At 43.2% G+C, this 20,722-nt stretch overlaps 1 protein-coding gene across 1 annotated transcript; it reads right to left on the bottom strand.

Moving 5' to 3' along the window:
- Window positions 1-238: 238 nt before the first annotated feature.
- On the bottom strand, window positions 239-18,567 carry LOC147011431 (adrenodoxin-like). The gene is made up of 4 exons (XM_085857553.1): window positions 17,309-18,567; window positions 10,204-10,328; window positions 7,022-7,151; window positions 239-667 (listed from the first exon to the last, which is right to left on the bottom strand). Exons 1-4 carry the CDS (start codon window positions 17,410-17,412, stop codon window positions 550-552), a joined length of 477 nt encoding a protein of 158 aa, XP_085713679.1. The 5' UTR covers window positions 17,413-18,567; the 3' UTR covers window positions 239-549.
- Window positions 18,568-20,722: the final 2,155 nt, after the last annotated feature.

Here is a 20,722-nt window from a genome sequence, read left to right as displayed (position 1 = left end):
GGGTGGCATTCCTTAGGAAGGGGGGTTGTAAGGGGTGATTTCCTCCGAGTTCCCCCGCTGATTGTGGAGGTGGGCAGTTGTCCGAAAGAGACCCTTCAACATTGTGATGAATGTGGTTATTAGGGACTTGAGTTTGCTGTCAGGTGGAAGTGGACAGTTAGGGTGTATTCACAGCATGGATATCCTGTGAACGTCACACAATTAAACTGCACATGGTAAAAAGGAAACCACAGGTGGATGGAGTAAAACACAATTGAACATGTTTTCTCTCTATTCATCAAACAACAATGGAACATTGAGTACAGATGGTTGGTAACAAGGCATCATTCATTGGAGTCTGGTTGACTCGGGTGGAAGTGGTTAAGAGACCATCCTGTGGTTACGAGTGTATGATTTGCAGCGATTACACACTCACACATTATTAGCACTTTTAATGGAAAAATGTGAAACATACTGTAAACTGTAAATGTGAGTACAGTATAGTGTCGGCCTGGATACAGAGGCACAGAGCAGGAAGGTATGGACGTGTTTGCTTCTGAACAATGATGGTTACCCCTCCATTTTCCCATCGTCAGCAAGGCCACGAAGGTCTGCTGTGTGCTTAGGAACCTGGACCCTCATCCCATCCATCCACGGCTTCAGGACGACCTGGCAGCCCAAACGTGACCTGCAGAGAAAGAAGGGGTTGAGGAATAGTCTGATATGATTTCAACTCGGATGCTTGTGGGGCAACTCTGACGGTTATAGACCAGGAAGATCCTCGTGGGGCAATTATCTTTATTTGTCAGGCTGCTGACCCGAAGATTTACTCCAATTGTTATATAAACTGTGGGTATTATTGCCATCAGGTTGTGGATCTCATCATCATTATAATCATTTACTTTGTGAGAAGAGTGGAACATAGAATAGACCAGAAGATCCACAACAACAAGAACAGAGTGGAAAGGGGGTGCTGAGAGGAGACACAAGAACAGTAGGGTCGAGCGACGACAGAGGGGGATGCTTGGAGGAAGATTGACAGCAAAGGGAGGGGGATGAGGACACAGTGGATGAGCAATCTGGATACAAACTCAGGCACAACAAGAAGAGGAAATTGGGGAGGGGGGGATTATGGAGGGTTAATGAGGGTAGAAAAAGATAATGTCACAGTAGCATTGAAAAGTTGTCAATTTAAACATCATGACGTGTGTACACATCGGGATATTACATGAGCATGCACCCCAAACAGATCCTTTGGAGTTGTTTTTCAAAGGATTATGCAGTTCAAGTGCGAGATGAATACACTAACTTTTCTCTTCAGCTTTTATAATGTCAGGATTTTCACCTAAAAATATAATGTTGTATATAATATAATGTCAAAGAATGTATACATAGTGGAATAACGCGTACTGTTAAAAACAGACTGCTGACGTGTACATGGTTGAGACAGCAAAGTTTAACGTTCACTCCGAGCCACGGAAAATACGACTTGAGACAGCGCCCTCTACTGATGGGGCACCACAATGGTAGTTTGTGATTCTGATTCAAAAACACAATGGTAGTTTGTGATTCTGATTCAAAAACACAATGGTAGTTTGTGATTCTGATTCAAAAACACAATGGTAGTTTGTGATTCTGATTCAAAAACACAATGATAGTTTGTGATTCTGATTGAAAACCACAATGATAGTTTGTGATTCTGATTGAAAACCACAATGATAGTTTGTGATTCTGATTGAAAACCACAATGGTAGTTTGTGATTCTGATTGAAAACCACAATGATAGTTTGTGATTCTGATTGAAAACCACAATGGTAGTTTATGATTCTGATTGAAAACCACAATGATAGTTTGTGATTCTGATTCAAAACCACAATGGTAATTTGTGATTCTGATTCAAAACCACAATGGTAGTTTGTGATTCTGATTCAAAACCACAATGGTAGTTTGTGATTCTGATTCAAACCCACAATGATAGTTTGTGATTCTGATTCAAAACCACAATGGTAGTTTGTGATTCTGATTCAAAACCACAATGGTAGTTTGTGATTCTGATTCAAAACCACAATGGTAGTTTGTGATTCTGATTCAAAACCACAATGATAGTTTGTGATTCTGATTCAAAACCACAATGGTAGTTTGTGATTCTGATTCAAAACCACAATAGTAGTTTGTGATTCTGATTCAAACCCACAATGATAGTTTGTGATTCTGATTCAAAACCACAATGGTAGTTTGTGATTCTAATTCAAAACCACAATGATAGTTTGTGATTCTGATTCAAAACCACAATGGTAGTTTGTGATTCTGATTCAAAAACACAATGGTAGTTTGTGATTCTGATTCAAAAACACAATGATAGTTTGTGATTCTGATTCAAAACCACAATGGTAGTTTGTGATTCTGATTCAAAACCACAATGGTAGTTTGTGATTCTGATTAAAACCACAATGATAGTTTGTGATTCTGATTCAAAACCACAATGATAGTTTGTGATTCTGATTCAAAACCACAATGATAGTTTGTGATTCTGATTCAAAAACACAATGGTAGTTTGTGATTCTGATTCAAAAACACAACGGTAGTTTGTGATTCTGATTCAAAACCACAATGATAGTTTGTGATTCTGATTCAAAAACACAATGGTAGTTTGTGATTCTGATTCAAAAACACAACGGTAGTTTGTGATTCTGATTCAAAAACACAATGGTAGTTTGTGATTCTGATTCAAAACCACAATGATAGTTTGTGATTCTGATTCAAACCCACAATGATAGTTTGTGATTCTGATTCAAAAACACAATGGTAGTTTGTGATTCTGATTCAAAAACACAATGATAGTTTGTGATTCTGATTCAAAACCACAATGATAGTTTGTGATTCTGATTCAAACCCACAATGATAGTTTGTGATTCTGATTCAAACCCACAATGGTAGTTTGTGATTCTGATTCAAAAACACAATGATAGTTTGTGATTCTGATTCAAAAACACAACGGTAGTTTGTGATTCTGATTCAAACCCACAATGACAGTTTGTGATTCTGATTCAAAATCACAATGATAGTTTGTGATTCTGATTCAAAACCACAATGATAGTTTGTGATTCTGATTCAAAACCACAATGGTAGTTTGTGATTCTGATTCAAAACCACAATGATAGTTTGTGATTCTGATTCAAAACCACAATGATAGTTTGTGATTCTGATTCAAAACCACAATGATAGTTTGTGATTCTGATTCAAAAACACAATGGTAGTTTGTGATTCTGATTCAAAAACACAACGGTAGTTTGTGATTCTGATTCAAAAACACAATGGTAGTTTGTGATTCTGATTCAAAACCACAATGATAGTTTGTGATTCTGATTCAAACCCACAATGATAGTTTGTGATTCTGATTCAAAAACACAACGGTAGTTTGTGATTCTGATTCAAACCCACAATGATAGTTTGTGATTCTGATTCAAAACCACAATGATAGTTTGTGATTCTGATTCAAAAACACAATGGTAGTTTGTGATTCTGATTCAAAAACACAATGATAGTTTGTGATTCTGATTCAAAAACACAACGGTAGTTTGTGATTCTGATTCAAACCCACAATGACAGTTTGTGATTCTGATTCAAAACCACAATGATAGTTTGTGATTCTGATTCAAAAACACAATGGTAGTTTGTGATTCTGATTCAAAAACACAATGGTAGTTTGTGATTGTGATTCAAAAACACAATGATAGTTTGTGATTCTGATTCAAAAACACAACGGTAGTTTGTGATTCTGATTCAAACCCACAATGACAGTTTGTGATTCTGATTCAAAACCACAATGTTAGTTTGTGATTCTGATTCAAAACCACAATGATAGTTTGTGATTCTGATTCAAAACCACAATGGTAGTTTGTGATTCTGATTCAAAACCACAATGGTAGTTTGTGATTCTGATTCAAAACCACAATGATAGTTTGTGATTCTGATTCAAACCCACAATGATAGTTTGTGATTCTGATTCAAAACCACAATGGTAGTTTGTGATTCTGATTCAAACCCACAATGCTAGTTTGTGATTCTGATTCAAAACCACAATGATAGTTTGTGATTCTGATTCAAAACCACAATGATAGTTTGTGATTCTGATTCAAAACCACAATGGTAGTTTGTGATTCTGATTCAAAACCACAATGGTCGTTTGTGATTCTGATTCAAAACCACAATGATAGTTTGTGATTCTGATTCAAAAACACAACGGTAGTTTGTGATTCTGATTCAAAACCACAATGGTAGTTTGTGATTCTGATTCAAAACCACAATGATAGTTTGTGATTCTGATTCAAAAACACAATGGTAGTTTGTGATTCTGATTCAAAAACACAATGATAGTTTGTGATTCTGATTCAAAAACACAACGGTAGTTTGTGATTCTGATTCAAAACCACAATGATAGTTTGTGATTCTGATTCAAAAACACAATGGTAGTTTGTGATTCTGATTCAAAAACACAATGATAGTTTGTGATTCTGATTCAAAAACACAACGGTAGTTTGTGATTCTGATTCAAACCCACAATGACAGTTTGTGATTCTGATTCAAAACCACAATGTTAGTTTGTGATTCTGATTCAAAACCACAATGATAGTTTGTGATTCTGATTCAAAACCACAATGGTAGTTTGTGATTCTGATTCAAAACCACAATGGTAGTTTGTGATTCTGATTCAAAACCACAATGATAGTTTGTGATTCTGATTCAAACCCACAATGATAGTTTGTGATTCTGATTCAAAACCACAATGGTAGTTTGTGATTCTGATTCAAACCCACAATGATAGTTTGTGATTCTGATTCAAAACCACAATGATAGTTTGTGATTCTGATTCAAACGACAATGATAGTTTGTGATTCTGATTCAAAACCACAATGGTAGTTTGTGATTCTGATTCAAAACCACAATGGTAGTTTGTGATTCTGATTCAAACCCACAATGGTAGTTTGTGATTCTGATTCAAAACCACAATGGTAGTTTGTGATTCTGATTCAAAACCACAATGTTAGTTTGTGATTCTGATTCAAAACTACAATGATAGTTTGTGATTCTGATTCAAACCCACAATGATAGTTTGTGATTCTGATTCAAAACCACAATGATAGTTTGTGATTCTGATTCAAAACCACAATGATAGTTTGTGATTCTGATTCAAAACCACAATGGTAGTTTGTGATTCTGATTCAAACCCACAATGATAGTTTGTGATTCTGATTCAAAACCACAATGGTAGTTTGTGATTCTGATTCAAAACCACAATGATAGTTTGTGATTCTGATTCAAAACCACAATGGTAGTTTGTGATTCTGATTCAAACCTACAATGGTAGTTTGTGATTCTGATTCAAAACCACAATGATAGTTTGTGATTCTGATTCAAAACCACAATGGTAGTTTGTGATTCTGATTCAAAACCACAATGGTAGTTTGTGATTCTGATTCAAAACCACAATGGTAGTTTGTGATTCTGATTCAAACCCACAATGGTAGTTTGTGATTCTGATTCAAAACCACAATGATAGTTTGTGACTCTGATTCAAAACCACAATGATAGTTTGTGATTCTGATTCAAAAACACAATGGTAGTTTGTGATTCTGATTCAAAACCACAATGGTAGTTTGTGATTCTGATTCAAAACCACAATGGTAGTTTGTGATTCTGATTCAAAACCACAATGATAGTTTGTGATTCTGATTCAAAACCACAATGATAGTTTGTGATTCTGATTCAAAAACACAATGGTAGTTTGTGATTCTGATTCAAAACCACAATGATAGTTTGTGATTCTGATTCAAAAACACAATGGTAGTTTGTGATTCTGATTCAAAACCACAATGGTAGTTTGTGATTCTGATTCAAAAACACAATGATAGTTTGTGATTCTGATTCACAAACACAATGGTAGTTTGTGATTCTGATTCAAACCTACAATGGTAGTTTGTGATTCCGATTCAAACCCACAATGGTAGTTTGTGATTCTGATTCAAACCCACAATAGTAGTTTGTGATTCATGTAATGGTGTTTAAATATTGCATTTAGTTTGAAAATGGCCTTGAATTTGTGAGAGATATTGAATATTCTCACATGCAACCTCTTGCTGTCACCCAAACAAACAGTAAGCGTGTTGAACAGATTGTTACCTCCACCGCTGAAGCTGGACAGAGGTTATGTTTTCACCCCTTTCTGTCTGTCTGTTTGTTTGTTTGTCTGAGCATGATATCTCAAAAAGTTGTGGATGGATTCGGATAAAACGTGGTGGAATCGTTGTCCGGTTGACAAGACCAAGCCAATTGGATTTTGGTTCAGCTCCGCATCCATACCCGGCCTATCAGTGGGATACAAATTCAGTGCGAAAATGGTTGACCCTGGCATAGGTACACGCCCCACCGAGGACTGTCGTTCTTGTTTAGGACTGATACAGTTTAATTTGCGTGAAATTTCATGAACCCTGGAAAACCATCAATGCACAGTATTGGAGTGACAATGAAATGAGACAATATAAGTAAGGGAAGGTTTGCTATGTCATGGCATGCCATTGATACACGCAGACGTTTGATCTCACACGTCACTGTGAGCACTACTACTCTCACTGAGATGGGTTGCAAGTTCTAAATCAGCCCCATACAGTCCAGATTATTTCCTTGGACCACATAAAGAACATCTGGGTGGCCTGACTTGTTTGGACCTCAAAGCACATTCTGAAATGGCTGTGTCTCAAAGATTTCTAACAGGTGACATCAAGGTGCCAACACATTAATGGAACAGGTGTAGAAGAATACCTTGAGAAACAGGTCTTGAGAACCTGTAGTATTTCATTTTCCACATTACAAAATCCACATCGAACTTGAACTACTCATAATCACAAAAGTAGTGTTTACAGTCGTTGCTAACTTAATTGTAACGAAGATAACACGGTTGTTGTTCAAATTATTTTCATGATGAGCACCATGTTAAGTGAAAATTTAGTTGATTTCCTGAAAGAAGTCCCATTTCCAGCCTTACGTCTCAGCGAGTCCAACTGCCAAATCCAGCATGTCAAGCTCATCCTCCGTTGGTTGGCACATGCGTTCATAAGCCTCGGTTGGAAGGTACACGTGGCATGTGGTGCACGCTAGGGTGCCTTCACAAGCACCTACGGAGGGATAGGTGGTGCAGTTAATGTGGTTCATGGAGGGAGCTGGTTTGTTAGCGTGCCCCCTCTCAATCCCCCATTTTGGATCATGATGTAAGAACCATATCACCCAATATCCAGATCACTTTCTCTAAGTTTGTTGCAAATAATTGGCAGGTATTGTTTGTTTGTTTTTCGTCATTTATAACATTTACTAATAACACCTAATATACAATTGACAATGATTTGTGCACACAGACAAACAAACAGGGATGGCTTTGTTGTTGGGGAGTTGAGCTGTTTCTGGGGAAACGACTGTAATGATGGCTACGAGTCTATGACACTGTGACGGGTTTTCAGGCAGTACGGCAGTAACTGTTGGTGGAGGAGGTGCATGGGGAAGGAGAGGATGGTCTTCATCCCTGGGAACATTACTCCCATCCAAGCTCTCATTGAAGGCTTTGCAGTTCCTGTATGTACTCCACTGTTGAACTGTTGCACATTGGCCCACTCTACAATAATCACCTGAAACATGACAAGATCTTTCCTGTCGTGGACCAGTCACCATTAAAGGTTATTCTCGCATGCACAATAAAACACTGGAAAATGTAAGAAAACTTAGACACAGGAAAAGTCCTCAGGTCCATTGTGCATGCGTGGCATCACAGCCCAACATTGCCACATCAGTTACAAATTCAGTTCACCTGTCTGTTCCCATCTGAGTACACGGCTCTTATTGCCAAGATCCCAGGTTCAAAAGCCATTGACCCATGTTTATTAGTCCCCTTCCAGTATCATTGGAGGGGGCCATAGGTTTGCTCTCCATCTGTCCGTCCATCCGTCCCACCTGTAGTTTTTCAGATTTTTCCCATACCCTTTCATCAAAATAAAGACCAATTACTGCACTGTAGTCCCAAGAAGGAAGCCAGACAACAATACACACACACACACACACACACACACACGCACACACACACACACACACACTCCGCACACACACACACACACACACACACACACACACACACACACACACACATACACACACACACACACACATCTGTACATGAAACACACATATATAAACACACAAACACAGATATATTGTGTACCGGTAAGTACTTACAAAAGTTATTTCATTTGAAGTTATAACTTATAAACAATTGACTGATTTCCCAACTGCCCGGATCATCAGCTGGGCACCGTTTATCATCGAAGTTTCGATCCATTCAGCCCAGAACCTCTCCAAACGGCGGATCCACAACCCCGGTCGCTGGTCCACATCAGTAGATTAGTCAACATCAATGGACCCACAACCTCAAAGTTGTGTCCAGACAGTCGGTCAATCCAGCGATGCAATATCCCAATTCAAACTTATTTAAATTATTACTTTTATTTAAAGTATTAGTACATTTGAATAACTTTAATCATACACCACTTTATATGACAATCTATTAAGCGATAAACACTACCACATCGACATGTCCGTAACACAACACCCCCATCTATCCATCGACTCAAACTGTCATTAATAACCGATTTTAACATGCTGCATTGCATAACCGAGCAACCACTAACAAATTATTTTAATGCTTATTTATAATGTATTTTATAAATAATATTTATTTATTATATTTTTATCTAAATACATCTATTATTTAATACAAATATATACATTATATATATTATATACTGTATATGTATATACATAGTATTGCAAAATACAACTCACTGAGATGAAAAGACATTGTAACCCATTTTAATTGGTACATTGATTGCTACCTTGAAAGGTGTACAAGACTACATGGAAACTGAAATTATCAACTTCATGATAAACACTTGTACTAAAACCATTCTGTCCAACTCTAACCAACACATCCAGACATGCAGCAACTGCACAATCATTACCACTTCACAATCAACAACAAAAGTCTTACCTGTCACGTGACAAACAAAAGTTTCACAAGGTTTAAAAACTTCACAACACAAACATCTAGAGGAATTACACTTTTTAAAAACAGCTTTACAAGTAGTTGACAAAACATACTGACTCATTCTGACACTGTTTGCTCTTTCGATTTTCGTAAGCCTGACATTATTGTCGCTCTTTTCAGTCTTTGACCGAGTCCGGTTGGCTCAAACGAGACAGAAATGACAGGCTGACCAGGATACCTATTGGCGAGGGGCTACCTCGCTTGAGACGGGCGTTACGTGGTAGAGAACTAAAAGTTCTCCCACCTACATTGACAATGCCTTGCGATCAGAGCATATGACAGCCATTACCACAACCTTAAAACTTAACGTATTCAACTGAAACTTGGTACCTGTCTTTATGATGATAAGTTGCAGAACAAGTTCGAGTTTCAGGGAATTTCGTCAATTTTTCAGAGTTCTGCCCTTTTTAGACTACGAAAATATCACATCGGTCAGGGACATATATTTCAAAGCAATTCTCACTCTTGTTTATCCATTGTTTACCTAATCGCCTTGTAATTCGTGCAAAAGTATACAATGGTTACTACCAATGTTTGTTTCAAAGATCCAACATGGAAGACGTAGATCAATGTGAAAAAAAATGCTGGTTGTATTCAAGAAGTAAAAACACAATTAAGAAGTTAATATGAAATTAAAAGAACATGTATGGGCAAATGAGGGTGTCTATATAGAGCTTCTTCTTCTTTTGGATGCAGCACATGGCTGCAATACAAGTGGCATCATTGACTGAGGGTGTGGCAATGTCACTGATGCCCCCTGTAGGTAAGGGAAGGAATTTGTAATTTGTTCCATGGTGCCGGCAATAGCTCACCAACTCTTCACGAAGGACACCATGGGATCGTTAACGTCCCCCAGCCAATGCTGGCAGATGGGACTCCCGTTTAACATCCATCCGAGGAATATCGGACACATTGATGCCAAGCCCTGCACCTCTGAGACACCAGGACGACAGTTTGTAGTTGGGACAAGATTCAAACTCATGCTGTACAGCTCAGAGGTGGGTGTACATACCTCGAGGCCATCCTGCCAGCCATTTCTATGGAGCTGATTAGATGGAATAAAGGACAACCAAGCTCACCATAGCCCTCCACAGGCCCGTTAGCATTCATCACGACGTTGAGAAGCGTTTCTCCAACTCGCCCACTCATCCACAGGGGTTTGCCATCTCGGTTCAAAAGGCAGATGTTAACCCATCCTTGCGAGCTAAAGGTCAGACAAAAACATGCACACATCTCAACAATCTTGTCAGTTGCACGGGGTTTTTAAGTTCCACGCTTTATATTCCATTCCTAAATATCTGCACCACTGTTGGAGTTATATGAATACCCTCCTAAGTCATCTACTTGTGTACATGAACAACTTGGATCGACCTGTTTGGTCAAATTAGGACAATTTGACTCGACCATCTTTACATGTCACGATGATGCGATATCATGTTCAAATCCCAAATGCTGCATTGATTTGTACATCGTCTCCTGATGTCCCAGGTGGACGTTGGGTAGTCGCAGAGATACCCCTCGTTACAATATAGAGGTTAACAAGCCTTTGGAACCTGCTCATTGCAAGTCCGTCCGTCCGTCTGGTGGTCTGTTGGTTTATCGAGACTTTCTTTGGGGGCTTGCGGTTAGTCGTTTGTCCATCATCACCTCTAATTTGTCAAACAAGGCTGTAAGTTAATCCTCATTATGTTTGCTTTCCATTCTACTCATATTCTTCTTTATTACTTCTGCCACCGGAGGTGGATGTAGTTACGTTTTCACACCTGTCTGTTTGTGACGTGCGAAATTTTAGATTTGCAAGTGCTGTATATTGGTCGGTCTGGTCTGACATTAGTCCCTGACTAGCATCACCGGAGGGACTATACGTTTGCTCTCCATCAGTCCGTCCATCCTTCTCACTTGTGGATTTTCAGACTTTTTCCTCTACCCTTCAACATATGCAACTGAAACTTGGCACATGGCTTTATTATGATAAGATACAGAACAAGTTCGAGTTTCGTGGCGTTTCATCAATTTTTCACAGAGTTGTGCCCCTTTTGGGCTTCGAAAACATCACATCGGTAGAGTGGACATGTATGCAAAGCAATATCTCGCTCTCATTCTGGCTGGTTCTCTGTGTATGTCAATCGCCCACAGGTCGCATTTTTACTCTGAATCTTCACAAAACTGAACATCCTGGTAGAGGTTGTCACGAGCAAGAAGCCTCTTATTTTTGAGGTCAGGGACACACAAATCGTCAAATGTCATCCCAGTCACTTGATTGATACCCATCCTTCCGTCCATCCATCAGGATCGTACTCTGTACAGAGCGTCGCTGCTGCCAAAGCAGTCTTCTGGCCTATTGGGCACAATCCTAGATGGGTTGCCACTCCGACACAGGATACTCGAATGACTCAATCATCCCAGCAAGCTGGTACTCATTTTGCCCACCTCGGAAGGATGACAGGCTAAATCAACCCCACCAGGTATAAATTCAATGGGGGCAGGGTTTGAACTCAGGACCCAAGAATCCCAAGCCACCACCCTTACCATGAAGCCAACACCAAGCATATATATATTTGTTTATGTATTTACATATTGTATATAAAACCGAAAAACACGGCGGACAGTGAACCCTCGTAGAGGTGAAGCCTCGGTCGACCGTTGTGAGTATGTCTATTAATTAATACTGTTTGAACGTATGTTGGACTGTGAGTCGGTCCATCAATTACGTATCATTGGACCATTACTACGTCTTTTAATTACGTTTATTGATTACGGACTATCGGAACGTACCTTTTAAACATTTTATTTTATTTTATATATATACACAGTCAAGAATTGTGGAAGAGCTAGAACATAGAAGGACCAGGACGCAACATAACAAGAGGAACAGCAGGAGAAGGGAGAAATCTAACAGCAGGACAGAGGGAGAAAATAGACGGAGACCGACAAACAAGGGATGCGGGTAATGATGAGGGGAACGCAAGAGGTGGACAAAGTGGATGCAGAAGCAAAATTTTGGGACGAGGGTGGAGTGGTTTAACGGTTATAGAAAAGATCACGGTTTTGGTTGGGGTATGATTTGAGATGGTGGTAAACAACCGTCTTGAAGACATGGAGGGAACAATGTTATTGAAGATAGTGTGTAAGTTGGTTCTACAGGCGGGTAGAAGAGGAACAAATGAGTGGAGCTGAGCAGTGATTCTGGATATTCGATGTTTCACTTGGGGGTTGCGGGACAAAACACAAAGAGGGCAGCGGATGCGAGAAGACAGAGAGACCACCAACCTGTTGGTGATGATGAAGTGATAGGCTCATAGACTCATCTTCAATTCTCGAGATTTCAATGATATTGAAGGCATTCGTTTCCATGGCGTCAAGTTGAGCAAGATGTGAGGCAGGGGCACCAATCCAGAGGAAAATGATGAAAGCCTTGTAGGTGGATAGATCAGGTGTGCCAAGGAAGGATGTTTCACGATGGAGGATGCGCAGCCGGCCTCTGGCTTTGGAGGCCAGCTTTGAAATGTAGCTTGCCCAAGAGAGATCATAGCTGAGAATGAGACCCAAGAGTTTGAGTGACTGAACCTCTTTGAGAATATTGTTGAGAAAGTAAATGGAAGGGTTTGCGGAATGGTCCTTTCGGTGAGTGTGTGTGGGTGTGGGTGTGTGTGGGGGGGGGGGCGGGGGGGTGGATTTCTCAGGATTGAAAGTCATATTCCAAATGTTTGACCAGTTTGTGGTTTTTGTCAAGGTCTGAGAAGAGGGAAGAGGCTGCTGCCTGTCTGTCAGAAGGATGAGGGATCTCATGGCAGAGAGTGGAGTCATCAGCTCAGAGATAAAGAGGATTTTCCAGAGTCAGTGAGATCATTGATGAAAATTATGAATAACATGGGCCGAGAACACTGCCTTGGGGGTACTCCTTCCTTGACAGGGAGAGGAGAAAAAAGGATTCCGTTGACAGCCACACATTGACCTACGAGAGTGGAGGAAGTCAGAAATGCAAGAGTGGAGTTGGCCTTGGACTCCATCGGCAGACATTTTGGAGAGCAAGGCGGGATGCTAGACTGTATCAAAAGCTCAAGATATGTCCAGAGAGATGGCCCTGATCTCATGTGTGATATTGAGTGCCTCCACCCATTGTCGTGAGAGTGGAAGCAGCAGAGTGAGAGTGGACGATTTTTTGTAAAAAGAAGAGTGACCGGTGACGTGGTCTGAATCCAAATTGATGATCTGAGATGAGGCTGTTGGAGAAAAGGAATGATTTTATGTCAACTGCAGTGATTGATTCCATGACCTTGCTGATGATTGCAAGTAAGTTAATTGGTCTGTAGTTAAGGGGTTCCGTTTTTGCACCTTTTTATGCAATGTTGGGATGTCTGATTTCCAAGCAGATGGAAGATGACCGAAGGTAAATGACAGGGGAAAAGGGCAGAAAGAGGAAATGCAAGAGTAGGACAGCAGATTTTTAGGACACGTGAGCTGATGCTGTCCGGCTCAGTTGCAGAGTCAGAGTTGATGGTTATCAAAAAATTTTTCTACCTTCTCAGGTGCAAAAGACACAGAATCCAGGAACATTTGGGTACTACTGGAAAGGATGGGGAGAGAGAGATAGGGACGCAAGACTTTGAAGCAAATGCAGAATTGAGGCATTCAGCCTTCTCGCGAACGAGCAGAGACGGCTCTGGTGCCATTTGAAGAGAGGGAAGGGATAGAATGGGAGCATACACCAGAGACAGACTTGACAAGTTGCCACCAGTTTTTAGAGGAGGGAGACAAGTTTGAAAGGTCATTGACACTTGGACATTTTACTCCTTTTCAGCCTTTAGACCAATTCGGCCCTCTTTCGACACTTTGACTCCTGAGACCCTTCAGACCCCTTCGACACTAACTACTATTGCAAAATACTCTTATGATATTTTGACCCTTGGACCTTTAGACCCCTTTAGACCCCTTAAGACCCTTATAGACCACTATAGACCCTTTTAAACACTTTGACTCTTTCGACCTTTTCAGCCCTTTACACCCCTTAGACACCTTAGAGGCTTAGACCTGTAGACCCATTCAACCCTTTTAGACGCACACCAGACAAACATCTATTGGAATATTCTGGCAATACCCAGACTGTACTTTTTTCAGCAAGTAATGCACAAACTCCATTCAGCCGGAGGCTGGGGACTCTGTGAGTTTGAACAAAATTTGCACATATGGTCACTGAATTGGTTCACCAATCAAAACCGAGAAGCATATTGTTTATTTGGATTTTGCAAGCATCATGCCATACACGACATCTTTCTTGTCTGTCTGTTTGTCTGTTAGCAGGATATCTCAAAAAGTTGTGGAACGATTCGCACGAAACTTGGTGGACAGGTGAGGTTTGTGACGAGGACAAATTGATTCGATGTCAGTGATGATCTGGATCCGGATACTAGAATATTTAAAGTCATTCTTCACCATTGAGAGTTCGGGCCAAAAACAATTTATAGCTCAATTTCTCAAAACGTTGTGAACGGATTCGGATGAAACTTGGTGGATGAGTTGGGTATGTGAGAACAACAAGCCGATTTGATTTTGGTTTTGGTCCGGATGCAGATCCGGCCTATCAATGGGCTACAAAACATGAACTGTTCAACCGGGCAAAGGGTTTGGCTCTACCGAGTGCCGTTTTAGTTAACCTGGTGATCTCTCTCAGCTTTCAAAGTCATGGTCTAATCATCACTTTGCATCTTATCCCTATGTGTAATATTTATAATATAACCATTCCTTTCACGTCGGGAGGTGCGTAGGCCTTCCGAGGCAGTTTCATTTGGCTAAGGATGACAGTCCTGGATGGGTCGCCATTCCGACAGAGTCCCTTATTTACGATCTCCTTTATTTTTCAGACTTTTACATGGTCTTCCGTTGCCAACCTCCCATCTTCAAAATAATTTTTGTCATCTTCAGAATCCAGGGTGGACATAAGCAAGCACTGTGGGTATTGTTGGGATCAGCGTTGACCATTTATCCATCCATCCATCGGGACCATATACTGTGCAGAGCGTTGGTGCTGCCGAAGCAGTCTCCTTGGCTGTTGGGCACAATCCTGGACGGGTCGCCACTCCGACACAGTACCCCAGCATGCTGGCACTCATTTTGCCGACTTCGGAAGAATGATAGGCTGAGTTAACCCCACCTGGTATTAATTAAACAGCTGAGCAGGATTTGAACTCAGGACCCAAGGATCCCAAGCCCACCACCCTCACCATTAAGGCAACACCAGGCATGGCGGTGACTTATATGAAGATATAACGAGAGAGAGAGAGAGAGAGAGAGAGAGAGAGAGAGAGAGAGGAGAGCGAGAGAGAGAGAGGGAGAGAGAGAGAGAGAGAGAGAGAGAGAGAGAGAGAGAGAGAGAGAGAGAGAGACCGAGACAGAGACAGAGACAGAGACAGAGAGACAGAGACAGAGACAGAGACAGAGACAGAGACAGAGACAGAGACAGAGACAGAGACAGAGACAGAGAGAGAGAGAGAGAGAGAGAGAGAGACAGAAAGAGATAGAGAGAGAGAGAGATAGAGAGAGAGAGAGAGAGAGAGAGAGAGAGAGAGAGAATGAAAATCAATAGATTCTGAAACATTTTGATAAATAATTTAACCCTGCAAGAACCAAACACTTGGACCGCCTGAATGATATCTGAATCCAGAACAATGTACTCTCGGTATCCCCTCCCCCCCCCCTTTATTTGTTCCCTATCATCCTGTTGTTCAATTTTCATTAGCAACCTCGCTCTACCGAGTCTCCATCATCCTTCAGGTTTTAAATGAAGTCCTACACAACATGTAGAATGCTTTGTCCACTTCCCTGGGCTTTGTCACAACCTCTCAACACATTTGTAAGCCATTATGGTGTCTCATCTCTTGTTAAAATTTTCCACAAGCCTTGATCTCTGTACATTTCATTTTTATCTCAGCGTCTTGCCAACAACCTTGACAAGCCAAGGCTGTGTTTTATTGAAGGCCTGCTGCATTCTCGAGTCCATTTCACATCGCAAGGTTTTGGGATGATCACCAAAGTATGCACATTGGGAAAGGAAATTGTACATTTGTCTGTCTGTATGCATCTGCTTTTTAAAAAGGAATTATTCACCCGTCTTTTTGTACATTTTGTAATGTATAACCTCAGTATGTACCTTATTATGGAAGGATATATTATTTTAGGGCAAATTCGCTGGTACGCAGCAACGCCGAGATTGTAATGCGCTACAGGGATGTTGGGCCCAACGGCCTTTTAGCATTCCGAGTTTCTGTCACTCTAGTGTCACAAAGTAACAGCACTGGATCTTCAAGGACAATGTCCCTTACAGTTTTCTTTTTGTTCAATCGCCACACTTATTCTCACGCTCCCATGGGATTGGAAGGAGGAAATTTTGGCCCAAGTCTTTCACAAGCCGGCTGGCCACACCTGACGTTGGACAAACCACCTCTCCCCTCCCAAAAATTTTGCTTCTGTATCCATCTTGTCCACCCCTTGCGTTCTCCCATACCCCTCATCCCCTCATCGTTAGCCGCATCCCTTGTTTTGTCCGTCTCTATTTTCTCCCGCCGCCCTGCAGTTCGGCATCTCCCATTCTCATTCTGCTGTTCCTTTTGTTTCGTTGCGTCCCGCTTCGTCCTGTGTTCCAGCTTGTCCACAAAACTGACTCTGCATACAAAAAAAAAATAAAAGGTTAGGGGAATAATTTGGAATTTGTTCAAGGATGGCAGCAACCAATTACCTACTCTTCACAAATATACCATGGGGAATCTTTAACCTCAACCAGTTAATACCAACAGACAGGTTGCCCAGGTGAACATGCATCCAATGGATGGGGCACACACTTCGATGAATCATCCTGCCTGTTAAACACTGGGGTGACAGTTCATACCTGGACCTGGATTCAAACCCAGGCTAGATAGCTTCGAGGTGAGTGTGCGTACCTGTCCGCCATCCTGCCTATCTCACTCGTCCAGTTTTATAATCCCAAAATAGTGGCTTCGTTGCTGTTACCGCTCTCTTTGCGTAATTTTCCGAGCTTTGTTTTCCCCTCGGAATGAATCGTATCGACCTCCAATGTAGAGCAAATAGAGATGCACTTTGACACCAAGGCCTAGAGAAAGCGGTTGATGATACGTACAAAACATTCAAACCGTCCACAGTCCAAGCAGATGGACAAGCAAGCCGACTTACGCATTTTCAGGTGGACAGCCGTCAGTAGAGAGAAGTGCAGGAGTTTGTCCACGGAAGAGGCGAGGAAGAGGTTGACGAAGAGTTCTGAGAAAGAGAGCCGCCATGCCTTTCGAACAATGCTCACACCTCGACTCACCCTTTCAAGCGCTCACCTTTGTCTCACCTCTTGCCTAAGCCACAGCAGAGGTGAATGTGTAAGCGTTAATGCGGAACGTAGATAGCAGTGCTCCGAACTTTGCCCGTAAACCTCAGAGCCTTCCCCTCTGGCATGCCCTTTCGTTAGCTCAAAAATCCACGACGGTCTGCAAACACCCCCCCACTGCGAGCCCCCCTCTCAAAGTCAAGGCCTCATCGTGCCAATGACGCCGCAAACAACCTCGTTCTGTCTCCACCATGTTATCTGTAACTTCACAATTCATGGCTTTGCATTCTTCTTCAGGGATGGATGCCGTTTGCTTTTGGATGTCGATGCCACCGCATCCCATTGGTAAGGCGGCCATATTACCACTCCAGTCTGCGAGACAAAGGAACAATGCACATTGTTTACAAATTCCGTGATCTATGACGTCGGGTGAACATGGTGTTGTTCGAACGTTAACTTTTCTTCAAACGTTCAACCGAGTCATCGAAAAATGCGGGTTAGCACAGCGATGTACGAGTACGGCATGACAACATGTTTATGTCCTGGAGTCAACCGCGTGAAGATCAATTCTATCAAACCGGTGCAAGGCCCGTGGGACATTCGGACTGGCTCATCTCGGGATCCGATGCAATCAATCGTTGCTCTGATCGTTTAATCAATCAGATTCGTCCTTGTATACAGGAGTGTAATTCTTATGGAGGTACACCGACATGTTGTCGTGTCCTTGTCCTACCTGCGACGTGTTAACAAGCACCTCCATGAGCCTGAAGGCGCTCGAGGGTCGACACTGGAGGAACACAATGGTGTCATGGAGTGTGCATCCTCACTCAGGTGCAGCCGCTTCTCATCTTGGTTCCCGAAAGGGGATGTAATCAAAAGGCCACTGCAGGCGAGCGGGTTCGTGGCTCACGATTCTGAGCTCACTTTCCACGATCCCACACCTGTTACCTTCGCCACATTCTACAAGGTGAACACTCACCTCCGTTCCTTCATCCCTCAGTTCTCTCGCCTGTGCAATCAGATCCCTGAATTTGTTGTCTCACGGCTCTCCTTCAAATCCCTCAAGAGTGTCCCTGCCCAATCCATGCCTGCCCATCATCCTCATGCTTTCTCCCAGAAGCACTCCTGATTTCTTACTGTCACTGAAACATCCCTCCCACACTCCACCTTCACCCCACCCCCACACCCAATTCCACCCTCCCCCACTCAATTCGCCCATCCCACACTCCACCCCCACCCAATTCCACCCCTCCCCACTCAATTCCACCCCTCCCCACTCAATTCCACCCATCCCACACTCCACCCCCCACCCAATTCCACCCCTCCCCACTCAATTCCACCCATCCCACACTCCACCCCCCAAACACCCACTTCCACCCATCCCACACTCCACCCCCCACCGAATTCCACCCCTCCCCCACTCAATTCCACCCATCCCACACTCCACCCCCCAAATACCCACTTCCACCCCCCACACCCAATTCCACCCCTCCCCAACTAATTCCACCCCTTCCCCCACCCAATTCCACCCATCCCACATTCCACCCCCCAAATACCCACTTCCACCCCCACACCCAATTTCACCCCTTCCCCCACCCAATTTCACCCCTTCCCCCACCCAATTCCACCCCTTCCCCACCCAATTTCACCCCTTCCCCACCCAATTTCACCCCTTCCCCACCCAATTTCACCCCTTCCCCCACCCAATTCCACCCATCCCACTCCCCCAAATACCCACTTCCACCCCCCACACCCAATTTCAGCCCTTCCCCCACCCAATTTCACCCCTTCCCCACCCAATTCCACCCCTTCCCCCACCCAATTTCACCCCTTCTCCCACCCAATTTCACCCCTTCCCCCACCCAATTCCACCCATCCCACTCCCCCAAATACCCACTTCCACCCCCACACCCAATTTCAGCCCTTCCCCCACCCAATTTCACCCCTTCCCCACCCAATTCCACCCCTTCCCCCTTCCCCCACCCAATTTCACCCCTTCCCCCACCCAATTTCAGCCCTTCCCCCACCCAATTTCACCCCTTCCCCCACCCAATTCCACCCCTTCCCCCACCCAATTCCACCCCTTCCCCCACCCAATTCCACCCCTTCCCCCACCCAATTTCACCCCTTCCCCTACCCAATTCCACCCCTTCCCCACCCAATTCCACCCCTTCCCCCACCCAATTCCACCCCTTCCCCCACCCAATTTCAGCCCTTCCCCCACCCAATTTCACCCCTTCCCCCACCCAATTCCACCCCTTCCCCCACCCAATTCCACCCCTTCCCCCACCCAATTCCACCCCTTCCCCCACCCAATTTCACCCCTTCCCCTACCCAATTCCACCCCTTCCCCCACCCAATTCCACCCCTTCCCCCACCCAATTCCACCCCTTCCCCCACCCAATTCCACCCCTTCCCCACCCAATTCCACCCCTTCCCCCACCCAATTCCACCCCTTCCCCCACCCAATTCCACCCCTTCCCCCACCCAATTTCACCCCTTCTCCCACCCAATTTCACCCCTTCCCCCACCCAATTCCACCCATCCCACTCCCCCAAATACCCACTTCCACCCCCCACACCCAATTTCAGCCCTTCCCCCACCCAATTTCACCCCTTCCCCCACCCAATTCCACCCCTTCCCCCTTCCCCCACCCAATTTCACCCCTTCCCCCACCCAATTTCAGCCCTTCCCCCACCCAATTTCACCCCTTCCCCCACCCAATTCCACCCCTTCCCCCACCCAATTCCACCCCTTCCCCCACCCAATTCCACCCCTTCCCCCACCCAATTCCACCCCTCCCCCAGATTTGTGAACCTGCTGATGTTTGACATTTTTCTCCTCCATGAGTCTCGATTTCTGTTGACACAAAAAAGGAATAAAATAATAATAAAACAATATATCTGAATGTCGAGTCCTGTTATAATGGACATCGATGGTTATAAAGTTACAGGAACCAGTTTTAATAAACACATAAATCTGTAATCCTTACAATGTTCTGTTGACTGAAAAACACGGCACATCGAGATACCCGCGTGGAGGCAGATTGACGTGAATATCAACGTCACAACATCAAAACGATCCTTCACCTCGTCGTTTGTCCTCTCAACGTCACGTTCAACCGGCATGTGAGAAGAGGTGCGACACGCCGTTTCCATGCCAACGATCCTACACCTCGTCGTTTGTCCTCTCAACGTCACGTTCAACCGGCATGTGAGAAGAGGTGCGACACGCCGTTTCCATGCCAACGATCCTACACCTCGTCGTTTGTC

Source organism: Eptatretus burgeri, chromosome 15 (genome assembly GCF_056783735.1).
Source record: "Eptatretus burgeri isolate ZD-2024b chromosome 15, Ebu_testis_v1, whole genome shotgun sequence".
NCBI classification, from domain to species: domain Eukaryota; kingdom Metazoa; phylum Chordata; class Myxini; order Myxiniformes; family Myxinidae; genus Eptatretus; species Eptatretus burgeri.
Note: the sequence above shows the minus strand (reverse complement) of the source record. Positions and strands in the feature narration are given on the sequence as shown.

Coding starts and splice junctions, on each gene's coding strand:
- LOC147011431 (XM_085857553.1), bottom strand. CDS start 17,412: ATGGCGGCTCTCTTTCTCAGAACTCTTCGTCAACCTCTTCCTCGCCTC. Junction 7,152..10,203: donor CGGGCCTGTGGAGGGCTATG/GTGAGCTTGGTT, acceptor ATCCCTCCGTAG/GTGCTTGTGAAGGCACCCTA. Junction 668..7,021: donor GCAGTTGGACTCGCTGAGAC/GTAAGGCTGGAA, acceptor CTTTCTCTGCAG/GTCACGTTTGGGCTGCCAGG.